The sequence below is a fragment of the Lutjanus erythropterus genome, chromosome 21, assembly GCF_056507025.1.
Source record: "Lutjanus erythropterus isolate fLutEry1 chromosome 21, fLutEry1.hap2, whole genome shotgun sequence".
NCBI lineage: Eukaryota > Metazoa > Chordata > Actinopteri > Lutjaniformes > Lutjanidae > Lutjanus > Lutjanus erythropterus.
Window position 1 is genome coordinate 32,231,511 of NC_139337.1, and position 22,445 is coordinate 32,253,955.

A 22,445-nucleotide genomic window follows, 5' to 3' on the forward strand; every position below is an offset into this window, starting at 1 on the left:
CACACACACATGCACACACACACACACACACACACACACATACACACACACAAACATGCACACACACACACACACACACACACACACACACACACACACACACACACACACACACACGCACACGCACACACACACAAACATGCACACACACACACACACACACACACACACACACACACACACACACATACACACACACAAACATGCACACACACACACACACACACACACACACACACACATACACACACACACACACACACACACACACACACACACACATACACACACACACACAGACAAGTGTCTGGTGTTGTTTACTAAACAGAGATGGACAGAACGGGAAAGTGGAGAGCAAAGAAAAGGATATTGTTAGGGCAGTGAATAGACTGACACTGGTCACACACACACACACACACACACACACACACACACTCCTCTCACATTATGGTTTGGTGTAAATCATAGTAGAGAGGAAGATTACAGGACAAATGGAGCATCATGGGACGTCATGTTGTATGTAGCTTGTGTGTGTGTGTGTGTGTGTGTGTGTGTGTGTGTGTGTGTGTGTGTGTGTGTGTGTGTGTGAGACCACAGACAGATGCTCTGTATTGTGACTCTCTCAGATGGAAACAGTTCTTCCTGTCAGTCACTGTCTCACTGTCTCTTCGTGTCTCTGTGTTGAACTCTGTTGTCGTGTTGCATGTTCTCCAAAATGTTGAACTGTTCCTTTATTGAGCCCTGACCCCTTTAAACCCTGAGTCTTTACAGCCTGGACTCACCAGCCTTCATAACAGTGACATAAAGAGTAACTTAAGTCTACACATGTTTTTGTTGACTTTGACACGTGAACGTGCTTCACTGACCAACAACAACCCGACTTCTCAGCGCTGAGCTTAGAGGTGATGAAGAGGCGGAGAGGATGAGGAGCCACTGAAATACATTCACATGGAAGATGAGCGCTAACGCACAGAAAACGTGTATTTATGCAGTGAAAACCTGCACATGCAGTATGTTGTGAAAATGTGCACAGTGAAAAATGGAAACAAACGCAGCAAAAACATGTTGCAGTGGAAACAAACGTACAAATGCAGTGAAGTTTTCTGCACCTCAGTTGTACTAAACTCAACTTTGACCACAAAACAATGTCATGTCAACCACAAGGACGCCAACCAATGAGGTTCAAGCAGGATCACGCTCGTGGCGGACGACATGGTGACATGAATTTCTCAAAGTAAAAGTAAAGTTCAACACACAGTTGGATTCAGTCTCTGCATTGATCCATCCTTGGTTCTGGAGCAGTGGACAGCTGATCAGACCGATCAGAGGGACGGACTGCAGAACTGATCCAGCATTCACCCAGAAGAAACCTGCCTGAAGGAAGACGGAGACTTTCTAACAACTACACCGCCCTGCTGCCCCACTGCGTACTGCTGCCATCATGTCACTCTAAAGCTCGAGTGATGAAATAATGTGATGAGATCTGATGAAAAGGTTTGAGGAGGAGAGTCAGGTGACGTTCAGTCAGTGTCCATGTTTGTTTACTGACTGTTTAATACTGAGTCGACAGGAAACACTGATGCTGCTGAGTCGACTGGATCCACACCAAACACAACGCACACTACCTGCCTCTGCTCATTATGAATGTCTCCCTGCTGAGACACACACACACACACACACACACACACACACACACACACACACACACACACACACAGGTCAGAAGACAGATTACACTAAATACACAGTGGTGGACAAACAGCTTCCTCTTAGTGGAAACACACTGAGATACATCAAACCAATGGAGCAGGAGACTCCCCATGGACGTGTGTGTGTGTGTGTGTGTGTGTGTGTGTGTGTGTGTGAAGGTGTGTTTTTGGCTGCTGAACAGGATCTTGTAGTTTTATTTGTTTGTGTATCTGCAGGGAAATTCATAACAGGACCGTCCCACAGTGTGTGTGTGTGTGTGTGTGTGTGTGTGTGTGTGTGTGTGTGTGTGTGTGTGTGTGTGTGTGTGTGTCTCAGCAGGACATCCATAACTGCGCCCCAATGCACAGATAAACAACACTTCTTGGAAAATGTCATTTAACAAATTGGTGTCAAAAACAGAAAGTCAAGGGTTAGAGAGAGGACAACTGTGTGTGTGTGTGTGTGTGTGTGTGTGTGTGTGTGTGTGTGTGTGTGTGTGTGTGTGTGTGTGTGTTTGCACTGACCAGGAACAGTGACACGTCCAGCTGTTGGATGGTTCATCTCCAGTATGAGACCGTTGTGTTTCACCTGAAACAAACACAGTAGAAGTCTGTTGGTAAATCTTCTCCTCCTGTGTGCTTTTTTTTCTTAATAATTAAACTACATATTTGTGGTGTTTTTAAAGATGTATGTCTCAAATTTTCAAGCAACACACAAGGAAATGCGATCTCATCCCAAAGTTCAATAAAGATCTGTGAAGCCGGATCTCAGTGAACCTGCTCACAGAAACAGAAACAGGAAGTATTTGAAAAGAAGCAGATTTTTTCAGCCCACACGTCACATTGCGACACACTAGCTGGATGTGCTCTGTTAAATTCTGACTGAGCTGAACGTTGGTTCCACGTTGGTTTTGGAGTTTGACACATTTGACAGTGAGGTGTCCCAGTAGCTCAGTACTGAGGTTCCTCTGTGGATTCAGTTCCAGTTCTCTCTCTCTGCCTTCTTTCCTGTCTGTCTTCAGCTGCACCTTATAATTAAGGAAAAACACTCAAATGTACACATTTTATAGCGAGGAAGACGTTAATGCAACTTTATAGTACAGTACAGTGGAGACCTTTTAAAACATAAATCCAGATCAGTGGGATTCAGACTCTGTGGAAACTTTACCTTTATTATAGAGAAAATTAGTGGAAACATAAAGTTTGTTTTTGTGTGTCCATATTTCAGGATCAACACACACAGACAGAAAAAACATGCAGACACTTGACACACATGCTCTCTCTCTCTCTCTCTCTCTCTCTCTCTCTCTCTCTCTCTCTCTCTCTCTCTCTCTCTCTGTGCAGTCAGGGGTGATGACGAGTTAAGTGGTTTCCTCTCCCTCTTGTCCTGCACGCACGACTTCCTCTATAAATATGGAAGGACTACAACTGATGGAGTCCACCTCCTCGTCTTCATCCTCCTCATCCCTCAGTTTGTGCCAGTGGGATGACAGAGGGCACAGATCAACCTCTCTGAGTCTTTTAGGTTTCTGTTTCTTACATAATCCTCAGCTGTGTCTAAATATATTTGGGTTTTGAACTGTTGATCAGACAAAACAAGCCGTCACAGCAGGAGACCGATGATAGAAATGTCTCAGATTTTATGAGTCGGCAGGTAACAGGTTGCAGACGAAGGCTCAGAGGTCCTGTGTGAGTCACTGAGGTCACCACCGACTGATGGCAACAAACCTCAATGTTACCATGTTGGACCAGAGACGCTGTTTGTCCCATTTTTGTTCAGCTTCTAACGTGACACAAGTCTGAACTGTAAAACCTTCTACAGACACAATTCCACCATGAACTTTTAGTCTCAACAACGACTTTTCAAGGAACTTAAAGGTTTATTCAGCGCGTTCAGACCTGCGAAGATTTGGCAAGTTATTCCACTGAACAATGAAAACTTGTCAGCTTTTTCTTAAATTTCATTTTTGCATGCTACTATGGCCTGGACTTCATCGTCACTGTCTATCATACACTTTCTTCTGTAACTCCATGTTGTGCAACGTGCAAAAAACTAGTGGTCATGGCTGCAGATTTTTAAAAACAGTGGCTAAAATAAAATTGTAAGTACAGCACCAATCAGAACTGTTCAGCGCTGCAGAACTCCACCCCAAAATGTCTGTACTTTTGGAAAGTACTACCGTCTGAGCTGGGACTTTTTCTGAGCGATTTTAAGGTGGAACCCTGGTATAAATCCAGAATGTCATGTCAAAGGTCACCTCTGAGTCACTGAGGTCACATTTTGACTCGGGTAGACCTGAGGCTGCATCAAGATCTTCAGCTTCACACCCACACCTCAGACTAAAAAAAAAAAAAATACAAGTCTGGATACGGCACAAAAATAAGCAAAGGATGTTAGACACAAACTGACATGAAGGTCTGTCCAGGCCTGGGTGATATAACTGAAAAGTCTATCAGGACAGTGACATTTCATATTAGGAAATATCCATAATTATTGATCATATCGCTTGTGACTGATGATATGTTGTGTGCTTCAAAGGGTAGGAGGAGCTGAGGTGATAGAATAAATCTGTTGGGAAGGTTTTCCTGCACAATGTCGATGTCGATGAAACGAGCGGAAAAAGGAGAGAAACCAGAAAATAATAATAATAATAATAATAATAGAGTCTGTCCCAAAGTACCTTTACCTCTAATATTCAGAGGCCACGTCCAGTTCAACAAGATCATGTTCTCATGACAAAGGTGATTTACAGAACACATACAGAACGTGACGAAGCCTCAGAGGTCATGTCTGAGTCACCAGCAGAACATCTGACAGAAGTCAACATGATGTAAGAATTATTTTAGTTTATTATTATCATTTCACTTCATTCATCAGTGAAACCGTGGAACCAGAGAGAAAGACAGAAGGAAAGAAAAACTGAGCGTGGTCTTTCTTTCAAAACTAACCACACTCACACTCTCTGTGCTGGTCGTCCTGACCTGTGCTCAGGTCTCACCGACCTGGAAGTTTCTACAAGCGGTGACAGATTCAGAAAAATCTTTTATCAGGGGAGCTAAAAAAAGGGAACGTCGCTGACAGGAGGCTGCTGACGGACCGCTGTCTGCTGTGATTGGTTTCACAGAAAAACCTGAATCATCGAGGACGGCAGAAAAAAGAAATGACGCACCGTGTGTCGTAGATAAAGATAAATTATTTCTGAAAGATCAAAGATGATGACAGGAAGCTGGGAGTCTGTCAGGTTGAAATGAAGAAAATCAGAAGTAAGAGCCTCTTACTCATGTTAGATCACATATTTCTGAGTCAAACATAAAGTGTGTGTGTGAGGAGGGATTTTAATAGTTTATTTAAAGTGAGTGAACCACAGATTCATTGGTGAAATTCAACTATAGAGCTGATTAATCTGCTCGTTCATCTGCAACAGTTTGTATTCAGTCAGGACCCTTTTAGTCAAAGAAAAATTTTATCTCCAGTTGCAGAAACTTATTTTTGGTGATATGTCTGCGTTCTGAAACTGCTCCAACAGTCGAGTCAAACTCTGGACAAGAACAGAATTCAAAACACACAAAGCTTTACTTGATGAAGAGAGCTGCTGTCTGAGAGCAGAGAGGGAACAGAGGACCAACATGACGTCACCGTGGAGCAAAAATATTAACAGAAACAACTTTATTCCTGGAAATCTTCAATAACTGATGAAAAATGTGAATTCATATAGATTTTTTATACATATTTTACAGTACTTCATCACTGAAATGTGGCTCTTCTGACAACCGACTGAGGGTTTAACATCGTCAGTCCAATCCTCCATCTGTCTCTGTTAGCAAGCAACAGCAGACACGGAGAGGGGAACCCCAGACCCACAAGATCACACAAGAGTGAACATTTTGTGTGAAACCATGAAGAAGACTCGCAACAGAGAGAGTGACAGACATGACGTGACACCACAGCAATGGCAGCACTGCAAAATGGCAGAACACACAAAGCGGTCGCCGGATTCGTCTATACTGGACTAAATAAAATGCACATGTGCAGCCATGTTAGATTTTTGTTTGGTCTCAGTGGGTTCCTCGGGTCACAACCCTAAACATGTTGACAGGCAGCGCAAGACTGTGCAAAAATATTGACTCAGACAGGGCAAACTTAGAGGACTGCTCTAAATCTTTTAAAGATATCTAAAATATATTGCTGTGAGGGGAAACTTTCATCATCAGAGGGTGTCACGCCTTGCTGTGTGTGGACGTCAATGTGCTGCCAACTTGTTGTGACCGTGCAGACTCTTCCAAGGACTGGTCCATGTGGCCACTACACTACAACAAGCTACAGAATGTCTTTGCATGTGTGGAGCACGTCCTCCAAGGGGACACTAGAAAGTAGCATAAACACAACCATCGAGTATTAACAAGGCTTAACTGCACCTGTTAGCTCAAAATATCTGGCAAAAACTACAAGCAGTACCAGCAGCTAACACGTTCTCCCCTCACAGAGTGATATAAAAACTGAAGTCCACAATCCAACTTATTTATGCATCAGACGCCACGATCCAAATACTTTTCAGTACCAGCTGTGAACGAGTGAATGTGTGTCCGGAGGTTTCAGAGGAGCCAGCACACACATTTTCCAAATCTTAGAGAGCACCATGTGATCTGGAGAATCGAGCCGGCTGATTGGACAGGCAGGTCTGAACCGGGAAAAAAAAACACAAACTTATTGTAATCAAACTTTGTACAACACTCGTCATTACATGTGTTGAGATATGAAGGTTTGAAAGTCTCGTGGAAAATTTTGTGGGCAAAGTTGCAGCATAAACATCCTTCTAACAAGTGTGTGTGTGTGTGTGTGTGTGTGTGGAAAAACAGCCTGGATCATGGACACAAACATATGTCTGACTCAGATACACTCTACAGCATCTGTGTGTGTGTGTGTGTGTGTGTGTGTGTGTGTGTGTGTGTGTGTCTATACGTGTTGGCAGGTTTTTGTGTGTTCGTCTTCCTCTCGTGTGTCTCTGCTTCGGCCTGACAGCCAAATAACTTTCTCCTTTTTCATCTCATTTCTTTCTTTCTAATGATCTTCTTTTCTTTTCTTCCTTCGGTCTTTCATTTTTAATTATTCACATCCTATTCTCTTTCCTCTCAACATGTTCTTGTTTGTCTGTGTATTTCTGCTCTCAAGAGGATGTTTTTTTCTTCTAGCGCCACCCTCAGGACAAACTGCACATTTTTAGCTCCATGACGGGTAAATCTGCATGAATAGATAAATAACAACATGTCTTTTCTTTTGGATCATTAGAATTAAATTGTGATGAACAGAGTGACCACGACCACATTTTAGAGAAAGAAAGAACAACTGTAGTAGAGGAATGAAACCAAAGGAAACACACACACACACACACACACACACACACACACACACACACACACACACACACACACACACACACACACACACACACACTCTCTTCATCTCCAGGGGGGAAACTTTAATAAGAGCCAAACTCTGATCGATGGCTTTAATTTAAACATCAAACATGACACACTGTGCAGGAAGTCAACCAGTGCTAAACGAATTACCCTGCGTGTGTGTGTGTGTGTGTGTGTGTGTGTGTGTGTGTGTGTGTGTGTGTGTGTGTGTACCTGTGCTCACTATCAGTGTGTATCTATAAGATACAAGATCAGTTGATTTCTATATTGGGAGAATAATTTCTTCTGGACGTAGCACAGAAATCGTCACGGCGACAGAATCAGATGTTCAGCAGCTGCTTCCTGCAGTGTCACATTTCATCACGTCTTACAACCACAAAACCAACGTGCAGCAAAATGAGACGAGGTCTCGAACCATCGACACTCCGCTGTACGACTGAAGTTAGTCTGATAATCAATAGTTGACAACAGAAAACTCAAAAAGAAAAAAATAAAACCAAAAATGGTTTATGGGACATAGCTGGCTCCTCCCTTTAACATCCTGATATACAGTCTGTGTGTGTGTGTGTGTGTGTGTGTGTGTGTGTGTGTGTTTGATGTGCGTCTGTATTGTGCATGCGTGCATACAAGTGTAACAGTATGATTGCATGCATGTGTGTGTGTGTAATCCTATCTGCTTGTTATGCAGGGTATCATTACATCCATATGGCCTCACACACACAGACACACACACACACACACACACACACACACACACTGTTCCCAGAGGTCAAACACATTGTTGAACTTGATGTTTTATTTTCCAGTTGTTTATGAATTAAAAACAGTGACAGAAAAATAAACCAGTAAAGATGAAAAAGAGGAAACAGGAATCAGTTTGAGAACAACATCATGTTGTATTTCAGTCATTTTGCTGTAATCCACTAAATCCTCTGATAATTGTGCGAATGTGATTTGTTGTGGCATCTGTGTTTTTTTTTTAAAGGAACAGTCAGATGTTTCTCTGCTAAGCAGCTTAGCACAAAGTCTGGAAAGTCTGTTTATGCTCTTCCAGCTCCGTTAAGACAGAAAAATTTACTCCAACACTATCTGAGACAAAGGTGGTCACTTTCCACTTTCCACTCTGTGCTACGTTTAGTTGTTCTGTAAGTTTAAGTTTGGATAAGATGAATGTGTGATATTTGTCTCCCAGTTCTTGAATTTCATTTTTAATCTTTTTGGTATTATCTTTTTCTGGATTTATAGGAGAACCTGAACCTGCATTCTTTCTAGTGGCCAGCAGGGGGCGACTCCACTGGCTGCAAAGATACATGTAGCCTTATGGCAAAGTGAGCCTACGTCTCACGTGATGTGTGACAGTTTATGAATGAGTTTATGATCGGTCACTAGTTTCAATTGTTCTTCAAATCAGCAGGAAGTTTGTTTATCAAACGATGGTCCCATTTAGAGAACAACAGGGTGTGCTTCAGGGCGGGGCTACTGTCTGACTGACAGAACTGTCTGCGCAGGGGGAGTTCAGTTTACAATAAGTATCTTGTCTTTGTACTCAGTTCACAAAAATATAGGTCGGAGAGTATTTGCAACTCATTGTATTCTGTTTTTATGTGTTTAACACAATGTCGCAACTTTTAGTCACTTTTTTGTTTGTCTGACAACCAAGTTAACAAAACTATCATGTTAGGATGTTTCTACAACCACAGCAGCGCGTGTGACTGTAGGGTCTACTGAGGTTTAAAGACAACTTTTTTTCCCATATTTTATCCTGTATTATGTTGAGATGTTTCAATAAAGAACATCAAACGCACAACACGCGGAGTCTGCTGCAGGATCACTTCCTGTGCTGCAGTGTGTGTCGGAACACATGGTGTGTGTTTGACTCTAATCTAAATGTTATTGATCTGCGGCTGCATGGCTTAAAGCTTCACCTGCTGTGTGTGTGTGTGTGTGTGTGTGTGTGTGTGTGTGTGTGTGTGTGTGTGTGCCATATGTGTTTTGCCAGCAGTGGTGGAAAAAGAAAAATGTGAAAAGAGAAAGAATGTGCAGGCAGTTACCAGGCTTGATCAAAAGACACACACACACACACGCACGCACGCACGCACGCACGCACGCACGCACGCACGCACGCACACACACACACACACACACACACACCACAGAGGAGTTTTGTGGTTTCCAGACACGTGCCTCCTTTTCCTCCTCACTTCCTGTTCTCCTCATTTCCTTTTTCTCCTTCCACTTTCAGTGCCTCCCATCTTTCTCAGTGCTTCTATTTATAAAGTCTTTTTTTTTGCCGTCCTTCTTAATTATTCTGTCCATTCTTTCAAGGTTCCACAAATACCTCAATCTGTGCATCTACACAGAGTTTAGCCTCTAAGAAAAACGACAGCACCAGTCTGATCGGCGATGACAGCGCCCACTAGCAGCCACATGAAATCATGACTCTTCAGTGGGAACACAGCAGGAAGTCAGGTGATGTTATTAGAGCTTATAGGTTGGGGTAGATGGATGGGTCAAGAAAACATCAGACTTTATGACGGGAGGACGCTGTTTGTTTCCTGCTTGGTCAGAAAGTGGAACTGTGCAGGAATCTGAAGCCTCGGTGTACTTTTGTAGTGAGTAACTGGACTTAATGAAGATCTTTAATCAAATGGTTAAATTTAAAGTTCACTTGATGGAGTGGTGGGTCCTTGGGTCACATACGGGCTTTTCTCACTGCATTTACCCCCAGGTTAAGAGAGCAGTTCGGCTTAGGGATCTATTAGTTTAGGGCTATCAGAGTTTTCATACTGACACGTTCCTGGCACGTTCCAAAGTTGGCTAACCGTGACTTTAGTCTTGGGCAAGCTGGCCCTGCTCTGGAGCAAGGTTAGCCCAGAGTTTGCAGGGTTATCCCCTGAAAATCAACTAAACCCAGGGCTAAAAGCTCCCAGTGTGAAACATGGATAAAAAGACTAAAAGATTAGAAGATAATCAGCCAGGTTAACAGAAAACACCTGTGTGGTTGTACTGTCCCATGCTATATGGTGGGTTTAATGAAAACTCAATAAAACTCGCAGTGACTATCTGGAACTTTTAAGGTTTTTACTTTCTTTCTCTCCACCCGTTGTAGTGCACACAGCCAGGTTATCAACAGTGAGGTCACGACTCGACACAGGAGGCTTTTAATGTGGGTCACAAGGCAGTTTTTGAGTTACAAGATAAAGAATGAATCAATCATCATGAATGACTGTCACAGCTATATCTCTCTAACTCCTGTCATCCCTCCATCAACTTCTCCATCACTGAGGCCGACTCAGATGATGACTTCTTCACCCTCGTGTTTCTCTCTGCTCTTCTTACGCCTCCTCTCCCTCCCCATCACTCTTTATTCTTTTTACTCTTGGAGTCTTTGAAGCTAGCTGTGGCAGTCCATTAAGTCGACTAACCAGCACCCATGGGAGCCATCCAGGCCCGCTGTTACATCATGTTACTGCAACATCAAGGAGATGAGGATGGAGTGTGTGTGCAGCAGGACGTATGTAGGGTTGTGTATGTGTGAAGATCTTAGGTTGCCTGAACCTGCTGCTCTCTGGTTGACCTCAACAATCAAAGCAGCTTCTGAATATCGCAGCATTTTCAATCCTGTGAAGTGTCAGAGACGTGTTTTTCTTCCATATATGGGCTCATATGAGCACTTAATAGGATTCTTAGTTGGGTTACATAAAGCTGCAGCCTGAGTGGTAAAGGTCCCAGGTGATTTGGTTTTTCATGATTTCCGCTCATGACATGAATAATGCTCTTCATCGTGTTCTGCAAATGAGTGTGTTTTAGTTGGAGAAATATTTATTTCTAACTTTGAAGAGTAACGTATCGATGTTGTCACACTGGAGGAGTCATGACTTCCTGTTCAAACACAGCCTGAAAGAGATTAGATATTTCTGCATCATATGCTGTAAATACCTGACATCTGTATTTATGAAGAAATACTACAGTTTTGTGTTTGTAATACACAGAAAGTACTGCAATAGCACTTTAATTAAAGGTCAAATGTGTAAGACTGAAGAGGATTGTTGGCAGAATATGTCAGAAATTAAACATAATATTAATGAGTATGTGTTCATTAGTGTTGAATTTACCTGTTACCTTACAATGAGCCCTTTCTGTCTACAGAGGGAGCAGGACCTCCTCCACGCCGGTCGCCATGTTGCACCACCATATTTCTACAGTAACCCAGAACAGTCAAACCAGGCACTGGCCCTAGACACGGACTTTTCTGAGTTTTGCAGGAAAGACGACATGAAGACAACATGAAGGAAGTTTAAGACAGACTCAGCAGACTGATCATTGGTCTCTTACAGTGAATGAAACCAGCCTCGGCTCCAAAGACCAGCTATTGTGCAATGACTTGCTCGTGAATCTTGTGGTGTGTGGGTTGTCCACTAATCTCCTGTCCACATGTTGAAATGTTCATGAGCAAGACAATTTGCTCCTGATGTTCCACATCTTGCATGGTATCACACTGCCATCAATGTTCGCGCTGTGTGATACAATCATGAAACAATGTTCGTATCGCCAGGAGGAAAGTTATAGCTGTGGTAGTCGAGTTTATTTATGGAGTTATTGGGCAGAAGTTCCAGGGAAGTCTTTCAGCATGTTGCAATTGTCTAAAGTCTTCTCAGACAAAACTAAACATCTGCTCCCCCTTTTGGCTCTTTTTTCAGGCTGTAGAAAATCTAGCCTTTGACGGGGGACTTAAGCCAATCACAGGTTGGTAAGATAGTTCATTGTAGAGTCCTCGACCAATACAGATGCTTGGGGTTGGTGGAAATCAAGAAATCTTGGAAAGTCAAAGAAAAATCCGTCCACATCCAAAGGTCAGACTTTTGGTTAGCTCCCTGTAGAATGTTTTTCTTCTTTAAATGAGAGTTTGTAGATTTTCAGAATCATTATTGTATTATCAGAATATTTAGGATTATTGGATGGTTTGGTCTGTCTCAGCTCTGGTGATTTCCTGTTGCTCCTCCCACTTCAGGTCGACACCTTTCCCCAAATTAGGATGTTAAACTGTCCCTTCAGGATCTTGATAAGTGGTACCACAGATTTTTTCTAACATTTCTAAGAAGCCAAACTCAGAACTTGATGCAGGGCAGTTTTCCGGCTCTGTGGAGGTACAGCAGAGGGGTGATGAACCCGCTGACGATGCTGATGGCCAGGCTGATTAATATGACCTGCAGAACGACCTGCTGTGATGCATACAGCAGTGATGGACCCAGCATGAAGACTCGGAGGAGCTGGTTGGTGCTGGTGAACACCAGGGTGATCATGATGACCTTAAAGGCCTTTCTCTTCATGCTATTCTGGCTCTCGCTGTCTCGGTTTCCATCACCAGGCCCCGGCTGCCTCAGCACACATAGAACGTGAACGCCGCAGTACAACATGAGTACCAGGAAGAACATGGACATGCATATCGTCAGGTATACTGAGTGTAAGGCTGAATGTGAGAAAACAGGTATGATGCAGTACAGCAGCGTAAGCAGCCAGTTGACTATGCAGCAGGTTAGCCTGTAACGGAGAGGTTTGAACCTGTGGAGAGGAAAAACAAGACTTGTTGAAGAAGTGACAGATCATCACACTGAGTAAACAGAAAACCCCCATAATCATAATCATAATGGCTTAATTAAAAAAATGCTGTACATTCTCATAACACCTGTATTCAAATAATGGCAGAGTCTTAAATAATGGAAATTCTGGCCTTCACATAAAAAACTTAATACTGAATGGGTTGAAACTCTGTTAACATGATTAAGGAAAACAGAAATTGTGAACAGGTGGAATTAATTAGTGAATAAAATCAAATTAACCAAATTAAAGTTACTAAAACTGTAAACTGAGGAACAAAAGCACATTCAGAGCTTCACTTTGGTCTGTTAAGAATCAAATTCATCAGTTTCTACCCTCAGAGTGACACAGGTTGGACTTTAATCTGAATCTGAAAAGTCTGAGGTGATTTTAAGGTATAAAAGTTGCCTTAGTTGCCTGGTTAATGTAAAATAAACCTACAAAAGTGCCTTTGGACTTGGATTCGTCATGAATTACCTGAGGAAGACTGTGGGATGCACCACAGCCAGGTAGCGCTCCAGGCAGACGCAGCTCTGAAAGACGGGTCGAGAAAATAACACAAGCTGCATGATGCAGTCCAGCATCACTATCCCGAGGTCCATCGGCATCCCCAGCAGGAAGTGAAGCATTACATAGAGTGACGAGGCACAAAAGAGGATCTCAGAGATGGACAGATTGAGGGAAAAGACCTCTGAGGCCATGGCCCCGCCTGCTCCTCTGGTTATCAGCCACACCACATAAATATTAGCGGGCAGACCCACCAAGAAGTTACAGGTGAACAAGGCTGTTACTCCCTGATAGAAAGTAAGGACATCAGATGTAAAGGTGTGGTTGGTTTCAAACAGATTCATCTTCACCCACCTCAAAAACTGTAGCAGAAGAACTTTCCAGGATCTGCAGAAGTAAAACCAGAGAGCTGTTTCAGACTTATTTACAAAAAAAGCAAATGACAATTTGGCACAAACTTTGTTCTGCTAGATGTTGGCTGGAAATGATGACATAAATCTATGTCGATCCTAATCTATACCCCACAGAACAACAGCTTGTGGCGAGTTGATCTCATCCTGCTGATCACGTGTCGATGGGGTAGCAGTTCTAGTAGATCACTTGTGCACAGTCATTGAAAATTTAAAATTAAACTTTTCTCCATGAAAGTTTGATTGAAGTAAGTTTGCATTTGAAATTTTACTTTTAACAAATTAATTTACAGAAAGAAGAGGAGTGCTGCCTGGATGCTGCCGGACTCTGTCATGGTCACCAGGTAGAAATGTAGAAGTGTTTTCTCTCAGTTTGATATGTGGATTTGCTCCAACGATGCTTTCAGTCAACAAGTGACTGCTGCTGTCGCTGCCACCCTGTTCTGCATTTTAAATCAGCAGCAGACTGGATAATCAGGCCTTCTTGCTAATCTAGCTCCAACACATTAATACATCTCAATAATCTATTAATGAATGAATCTATTTTCACACTCTGACTGGAGTAAGATCTCATGAGTTTGTATGGACTTTTGTTTGGATGTTATCTTGCTGTTATTAATATTTTTGTTAAATATTTTTAGTCGTTAAAATGAGATTAAGATAAAGAAGATGAACAATCATATATGACAAATAAAAAGCCATGCATGTTCATGAGAGATCTCAACACAAACATAGAGGAGTACAAACAGAAAATGCAGGATTATGAGTTAGAGATGTACAGGCTAAATTAACACACTGCAAAATTATACACAGATATTACTAAAAGTTGTTCTTCTTTGACTTACTGTAGTTTGTTGAAAAAGAATTCATATTCAGAACGCTTCGTCGCAGCAATTAGGAACAACACCGTCCAATCAAAGCTTCTGAATTGATCAGAAATCCCAAATTAAATTGAATCATATTTATGAAATTATCTATTGAGCTCCATAAAGCTAACTCCCCCCGTGGCAACAGAATCTGAAGCTCTCTGATTGGATATCTGGATAAATGCTCGATGACACGCGTAGTTGGATTTGTTTTGGAAATGACGAACATATGAGTTTGTGGTTACGAGATTCTATTTGGCAGCCATCAATCAACCAGTCACTGCCCTCCAACCTCCTGCTGCCCTCTTCTCTGTCTGCTTCATACAGATGCAGAGAGCTTTGTAACGTACTTAAAAACATCTCATCCTGCTGCTTGTTATCTTATAACAACAGTGATCCTCTGAACAGACATAAAAGGTTCCTGAATTCCCATAAGAAAAAAAAAGACGATCTACATTTAGGTTCTCCACACCTCTATCACACACGTTGTGTCTCCAGGCTGGTGTTGCATCTAAACAACATCCATCCTCTCTTGGTTTTGCATTCAAGAGGATCTCCTGTTTGTAATTTGGCCTTTTTGTTTCTCGACTGTTTCACCACAAGCTCATTTTAAACTGGACCCACCTGTGGATTTGCATGACGGGCAGCGAGTGGAGTCTAAGTTTACATCTGGTGTATTCAAAACAAGCTGAAGGGAGACACGGATATGGTTTCTGTGAATGGCTGAGGACTGGGGGACGGCCACATTTGCATTGGATTTCCCTGACAATGTAATTTGTCAGTGGAATTTCACAAACAGAACAACAGCTGAGGCGGAACGAGGAGATTTATCTGAACTCACAAGATCCAAAATGGTTCACATAAAGACAAGATATCAGCTTTTCAGACAATTTTAACTTCTTGCTACATGAGTTACCTGCTACTCCTGAATCCACGTGTCTGTTCTGGATCTTTACGCAGATGACTCTCTGTTTTATGTCATGTTGACTGACTGGTTGTCTGACTTCTTCAAGGTTTCACGCTACGTTTTTAATGTATGCAAAACTATTTCTGTCAAATTTCAAATCAGGGCTAAAATTGCAAAGTGTGTCCTTGGCTTAACTTGCTGTGTCTCATCCAGTTCTGTTAATACATCCATGTTACACACCACGTCACTGTATGGCACGTTTTTCTTTTTAGAAATTAGTGTTCAGACCTCAAAAGTCTGGATCATTATGAATCATTTCCTTGAAACTATCTACTGAAATAGTCCAAATAAAACCTGCCCCGGTGTGCAATGATGATCTAAAGCAACAGAGAGGAAGAAAACTTTGAGATAAATACCTGAAAACCTGGACAAATAAAAAAGGACTCATAAGATACCACTAGAGGGAAAACTGAAAATGACAATAGTTTAGTTAAAAACCAGAGCATTGTTTGAGTTGAGTGTCGCTCTTCATATGACTGATTCTACATGTCTGATTTAAGTGAAGTCTAATCATGTAAAGCTGTTGTGTTTGAGTCCAGCCTACCTTCAGCTGTTTCCACCTGCAGCACCTCTCTCAGTAAAAGAGCATCATGTTTGTTCTCGTCTCTGCTGATCGTCCATCCACCAGCCAGGTGGTGATGAGAGAAGTCAGCTTCATTTGCATCGATGCTGTCTGGTTAGACCAAGAGAACATTATGTGACTCACTGCTTCACATGAGCTTCAGGTTGTTACATAAATACAAGTAAATCCTCACATAATAAATGTACTTTTAGGTTTTTAAAATTCAAGTAGCAGTTCACATGCGTGGAAGCTACAACTAGCTAGTGTGGCAGTATGCTAACTGGCTAAGATACCTGCTAGCTAGCCAACCTCAATAGTTAGCCCATCAGTTTGACTAATTAAAACTAATTAGTCAAATAATCTACATGTTCTGTGGTGGCAGTTACTATCCATCAGAACTTACTCTACATCATTTCAGTGGTGCAGATTCACACGAACGTGAATAAGCTGAGCAGGAAAAGTCCAAACCCAAACAGACAGAGGAATGTCTATCGGTGATCACAAGTAACCACAAATGGATGGTATAAATTCCAGCTGCGTAGCTTATTTTCAGGTTGGAGCAACAGGTTGTCAACATTAATCAGACTGTCGAACTGCTTCAGTCCTCTCACACACTCACTTTCATAACTTTGAGTCTTTAATTAATCCATAAAGATTCAGGATTTGGACAAACCAAATGAGGTCAGTACATCACCAAACATCCTCAACAACACGACGATAAATTGTCTTTGTCCGCTTTCTGCTGTCTTTGTGTGTGTCTTTTCCAAGAAGTACGACTTCCTGTGATGTCCCCATAGAGGACAGCTGACCCAAACTAAGAATTTAATAAGAAGAAGGAGAGTCTACAGTTTAAAAGTGCAGCACATCCGGTGGCTCGGTGGTTTAGACACATACCACATAACCACAATGACCCCTGTTTGATTCTAGCCAGGAACCTTTGTAGCATGTTATACCCCCATTTCTCTCCAGTGTTTCCTGTCTGAACCTTTACTGTCACTATCACAGAAAGGCCAAAAATGTTCAGTACATCCAACAGAGCAGCAATCAAAAAACACATTAACCTGACGTCACTCCCAAACATATGTCCAGATATACTGTGAGCAATGTTGCAGCGGCGTTGCCTGTTATTTCAGGTGAGTTAGTTCACAGAATCTTCTTAAGTCAGCCTTTTTTCTATATAAATGCACACAGTGTACTTACTTGTGACTCCCAACAGCTCCATCTTTATCTTCCAAACTTTGTCCTTTGTGAAGATATTCCTATGAAAAGGCTCCAGTGGACTGTAGATGTGCTCCTTCTCAAAATCATAAATTAGTCGCTCATCGTTGACTGCTTTGATGAGGTGGGAGATTGAGGTTGATGGGAAACTGAAACGCTAAGGACATCAGCGTCGATTTAGACCAAAGAAAATAGGTTGGTGGTGAAGCCAGTGTGCGAAACAAAAATAGAACCGAGGCGAACGCTTTTTTCAAACAAGCAGCACGTCGCTGAGCCTGTTCACTGACACACAGAGCAGGTTCAACTGAACAATCTGATGTTCGCTCGCTCATTGACACTTAATTACAGTAGTTCTTTGAGCTAAATGCATGTTAACATGTTCTCAATGACAATGTTAACATGCTGATGTTTTTCCTTATTAGCAGTAAACACAAAGTAAAGCTGAGACTGATAGGAATGCAATTCTTTCTGCAGGTATTTGGTCACAAACCAAAGTTTTGGACACATTTAAATGTTGACCTGATGATGGTGTTAGATGAAATCAGAGGATCACCAAAATTACTAGAATTCATCCTGAGGGGAACAAGAAGGTCCGCACTACATTTCATCACAAAACAATCCAATAATCATTGTGAAATGTCAAAAACACAAACGTGAACCTCATGGAGGCGCTAGTGGAAAAAGACAGTAGGATCTTTGACTGTAAATAAAGATGGACGCTGCAGCTTAACTTCCTCCCACTGTCCAAAATGAAGCCAAAATATTTTGGATACGAGCGCTGCCGTCTTTCGATGGTAACGTCATTTGGAGCCAGAGTCGGTGCAGCGGTGACCGGGGTTGGAGCTGCAGTACTGAGGCCCCGCCCACACTGCTGGCCAACCAAATCACCAGCCGTGTGAGTTTTGATCTAGTTTGGCCCACATCTGCTTACGTAGGGAGGGGTGGGGTTTACGATCTATACTGCAGCCAGCCAGCAGGGGGCAACAGAGATGTTCTGTCACCCATCTTTATATACAGGTAATGATCAGGGTTCCTCCTCTGGGGAACACGCATCTGTACATCATTTCATAACAATCCATCTGATAGACATTGAGATGTTTCAGTCTTTCCTAAACAAAAAGGTCTTTGGAGTTTTTAAAGACCTTCCCCTGCACTTGTGTGATTGTGTTTTTGTGAGTGAGTCTGTGTGTGTTTCAGTTCATATGAAGTGGAAACTTTGGCATGTGGAATGTGTGTGTTTTGGATCGAAGAGTTGCCCATATGGACAAAAACTAGAGGGAAAGTAGATCAACAGTGTGTTTGTGTGCTGGTGTGTGTTGCTGTTAGTGTGTATGAGTGTGTGAAACAACAGCTGTGTTCCAGGTGTGGAGCAGGACAGTAACCTCGTGTCAGCAGGGAGCTGTTCAGGAGCAGCAGACAGTGTTAACTCCCACTGATGAAAACAGCCAAATATGATTTCATAGTGTACGAGGAGAATTTAATCCCAAACGTCGGAGCTGTGAGAGTCTGAGTGAAGGTGACACTGACAGTTTCAACATGGCCGGTAAGATGAGACCTGAGGAATGACAGAGATAAATGATCCTCAGATCTCATCAGAGATTAACTGATGTCATTCTTCCCCTCACAGTGACTCATCCACTTCAACTGCTGCTTAGGATTCCCAACATCTCCCACAATGCCTTTCAGCAGCGTCCATAGACGTGGAACAACTGTTGGTTCTGTAGTTGAAGCGTTGGAACGATGTAAAGAGTGATATCCTGCAACTGAAAAACAAATAATGTCTAACAATGTTCTAATGTCAGATCACTTTCATGATCCTCAGGTACTAGTTATTTTAATAATAGTTTAATAAATCTAGTTTAGTTGTGCTAAAGTCAAACGTATTTATAATTATTCAGTCCCTCCAGGAAGTTCATTCATCAGTACGTTTTTATTTGATGATTTTGCTGTCATGACTGAGCTTCATCTCCAAATGATTTTGCTTCATTGTGGAATAGATGCACTTCTTCATTTACAAATAAAACAGATTTTGTTAGAATTTTTGTAATCCTGAGCCTTTTTGGTCCGGTACTGGAACAGAGTGCAGATTTATTCTCCCTGGAACAAGATGCCTTTGATTTTTAATGGATTAATTATTATTATTATATCTTTCTGACAAGTCTGCTGGTTGTTGTTCTTCTTCTTTTGGCATTGAACGACAGACCAAATCACCTTTAGGTGTACATACTGTCCCTGTAAGAAGTGCATCCCCGGTGCGTACCGTACATACAGTACTGTAAAAAACAAGCACCGTCATGTTTTCAGAATTTGGCTTCAACTTGTTGCCAAAGTATTTCTGTTCTCGTAACATCCTTACTGCAGGTGCATGAAATAACAGATAAATGTGAATAAGCACTCGTCAGTTGAGGGGTTCTGATTCTCATTTCCACACAGAAGATACGGATTGAGATTTCCTGCCTTGCAGGTGGGACTCGTCATTGTTTATTTGCTGATCAAAGTGATCAAAGAGTTGAAGACCACAATTCTGGACCATTTGCAGAGGTTTTATCATCTATGCTAACAGCCCTGCCAGAGCGGCGTTACAGTATTAATATCCTTCAGATTTAGCCTGTTTTAAATTATCTAGAAAATATTACACAACAAAAAGCATGAGCATGTTTCCAACACGAGAGTCTTTAAGAAAGAAACGCTGTTTATCTTCAGATGTATTCTACATTTAGCATTTCAAATTCAGTTTCTGCAAGTATTTAAATTCTGAAGACATCAGAGACATGAGTAGAAATGAATTTGAAATAAGAAGGTGAGAGTGAAATAAAATCATGGACATTGAGACATTATGACGAGCTGTGGGCCAGCGGATGAATGGATGAAGAGAGGACGAGGTGAAAGACAGGGTGAGAGGTCTTTGATGCAGATCCCTGCTTACAGACGAGTGTGCTGGAGTCCACAGGGACGGAAGTGATAAACTCAGAAAGTCGGCACTGATCCAGGCTTTGTGGAGGATAAAGTTGGTTTACAGGTGTTCAGAGGTCAAACTGATTTTTATAGAGGCTTTGACGTTTCATCACAGACCTGCTCGCAGCCGGAAGAGTCTAAATAACATCTAAATCTCCACAGACCCGGCTGAAAAAACACTGAGATATAAGAGGAGAACTGCAGATCCGTTCAGTCTCTGCAGCATCACTCAGAAACAAACTAAAGAAAAATGTCAGAGGAAAGATCCAGGTACAGTACGATGGTCCTGATGCTGTTGTCTTCTCCACCAAATACAAAAAACAAAGAGCATCTCTGTTTGAATAAATAAATCAGACAGACTCAGACTTAACTACACTCCAAAACAGCGTGGAAAAAAGTTTAAACGACAACTGAGCGACTTCAGCTGCTGATGAAGACCATGTGACAGGGTCAAAAGCTCAAGTAAATCAGTGGACTTTGAGTGGACATGTTATGTCAGGTTAAGAGCTGTCGACAGGTGGACTTTCGTACCAAAAGGAGGACTGGGTACCAAACTATACATGAGTGATTCCAGTGAATAATGTCCAGGTAGAAACATGCTGTCCTCACATAGAGACGGTTTTTACAGAGGAGGACAGAGGACTGATAGAGAACTGAACACTATGATGTCACAGTGACACAGGACAATAAGAGTCCAGGACGAAACACACTGAAATCTTTCATCTTCACACTAATACACACACACACACACACACACACACACACACACACACGGCTCTGATTGGCTCTTGTTATGACCTCTGTTCACCTCTAATCATGACTACAAAAACAGAAAATGTGACTTTTTAATAACAGAAAAAGTTGTTAAAAAAGAGAAAACAGAAGACAAGGAGGTTAAAAACACAGAGGAGAGGAGCTGCAGTCGAGTGTTTTTTTATGAATGAGTCAAAGCTATAAAGGTTTATTACACCTGAAAATGACAGTGTGTGTGTGTGTGTGTGTGTGTGTGTGTGTGTGTGTGTGTGTGTGTGTGTTTTCCATATGTGGGTCTCTTTCTCACTCACACACATCTTGGCTCTGTTCTGTCTGCAGAAGTTTCCAGACAGCAACACAAATACCCGCTGTGATCTACTTGTTTCAACCTGTGCCTGAATATTCAGCCTGTGCAGGTGTGTGTGTGTGTGTGTGTGTGTGTGTGTGTGTGTGTGTGTGTGTGTGTGTGTGTGTGTGTGCAGTCTGTGGGTTGCTTCATCCTTTATGAGTCCAGAAGAAGCAAAGTTCAGCATCAGTTCAGTTTGTTGTCTCTCACGTTGGTGAGGAGGAACCTGAAGAAAGTCTTTTACATCACCTACACAGATATGAGGTGTTTCCATGAGGAGGAGGTGGAGACCAAAAACAGAGTGAAAACTTCAAATGAATGATCACGTTTTCTGTAACTGCTGTCTGTCTGCTAACATTGTAGCCACATCTACTTTATGAGGTGATAAAGGTCAGACTGTGAGTCTGTTTGATTCCTGTGAAGTCCTGCTGCCCCCCAGTGGCCACAAAGTCACAAATGTTTCAGCTTTAAAAACAGGGACAGAAATAGTTTGTTGGTCCAACACTTCGATCCATTGGATGGATCATCATGAAACTTGGTGCAGACATTCATGGGCTTCGATTCATAATAGATACGTTGAGAATCTCTCTCCATTAGAATTTGGGTTCGTTAGATTTTGCTGGTGAGGAATCATCTCAGTGAGAACCGTCGTTTCATTCGAGAGCTCAAGATGAATTGAGCCTTCGGCCACTACCTTTTTCTAACTATAATTATTTCACCCATTCTAAACAAGTTAACAAGTTTCAGCTCTTGTTTTTTATCTGCATCATTGTCCACAGATCAATGCAACATCATGACAGACTGTAAACTTTACAAACAAGAGTCTCTAAATCACCACAAACCACAAAACTAACAGTGATGGAAGCAGAGAAGAGTGATAGAAACGGAGCGCAGCTGACGCACCATCAGATACTTCACCAGAGCGCACCGCGGAGCGCAGGACAGCTGACGCTTCACCAGAGCGCACCATGGAGCGCAGGACAGCTGACGCTTCACCAGAGCGCACCGTCGAGCGCACAGGACAGCTGACGCTTCACCAGAGCGCACCGCAGAGCGCACAGGACAGCTCAAACTCAACAGAATCCTTTTGAATCGTCATCAGCTTCATTCAAACTTTACAGAAACTAAATAAAACTCAACAAAATGTCTTGTTTCAT

General features: G+C 42.2%; 2 protein-coding genes across 2 annotated transcripts in view; both read right to left on the reverse strand.

The window, feature by feature from the left end:
• Positions 1 to 22,445, reverse strand: part of sugct (succinyl-CoA:glutarate-CoA transferase) — an 80,473-nt gene that overhangs the window by 4,856 nt on the left and 53,172 nt on the right. Inside the window, exon 13 of the mRNA XM_084747393.1 lies at positions 2,214 to 2,277. Coding sequence (XP_084603519.1) covers positions 2,214 to 2,277 — 64 coding nt within the window. The remainder of the gene's footprint in view (positions 1 to 2,213; positions 2,278 to 22,445) is intronic.
• On the reverse strand, positions 12,206 to 13,589 carry LOC146307919 (proteinase-activated receptor 3-like). The gene is made up of 2 exons (XM_084747375.1): positions 13,182 to 13,589; positions 12,206 to 12,668 (listed from the first exon to the last, which is right to left on the reverse strand). Exons 1-2 carry the CDS (start codon positions 13,553 to 13,555, stop codon positions 12,215 to 12,217), a joined length of 828 nt encoding a protein of 275 aa, XP_084603501.1. The 5' UTR covers positions 13,556 to 13,589; the 3' UTR covers positions 12,206 to 12,214.

Coding starts and splice junctions, on each gene's coding strand:
- LOC146307919 (XM_084747375.1), bottom strand. CDS start 13,555: ATGAATCTGTTTGAAACCAACCACACCTTTACATCTGATGTCCTTACT. Junction 12,669..13,181: donor CATCCCACAGTCTTCCTCAG/GTAATTCATGAC, acceptor TCCTCTCCACAG/GTTCAAACCTCTCCGTTACA.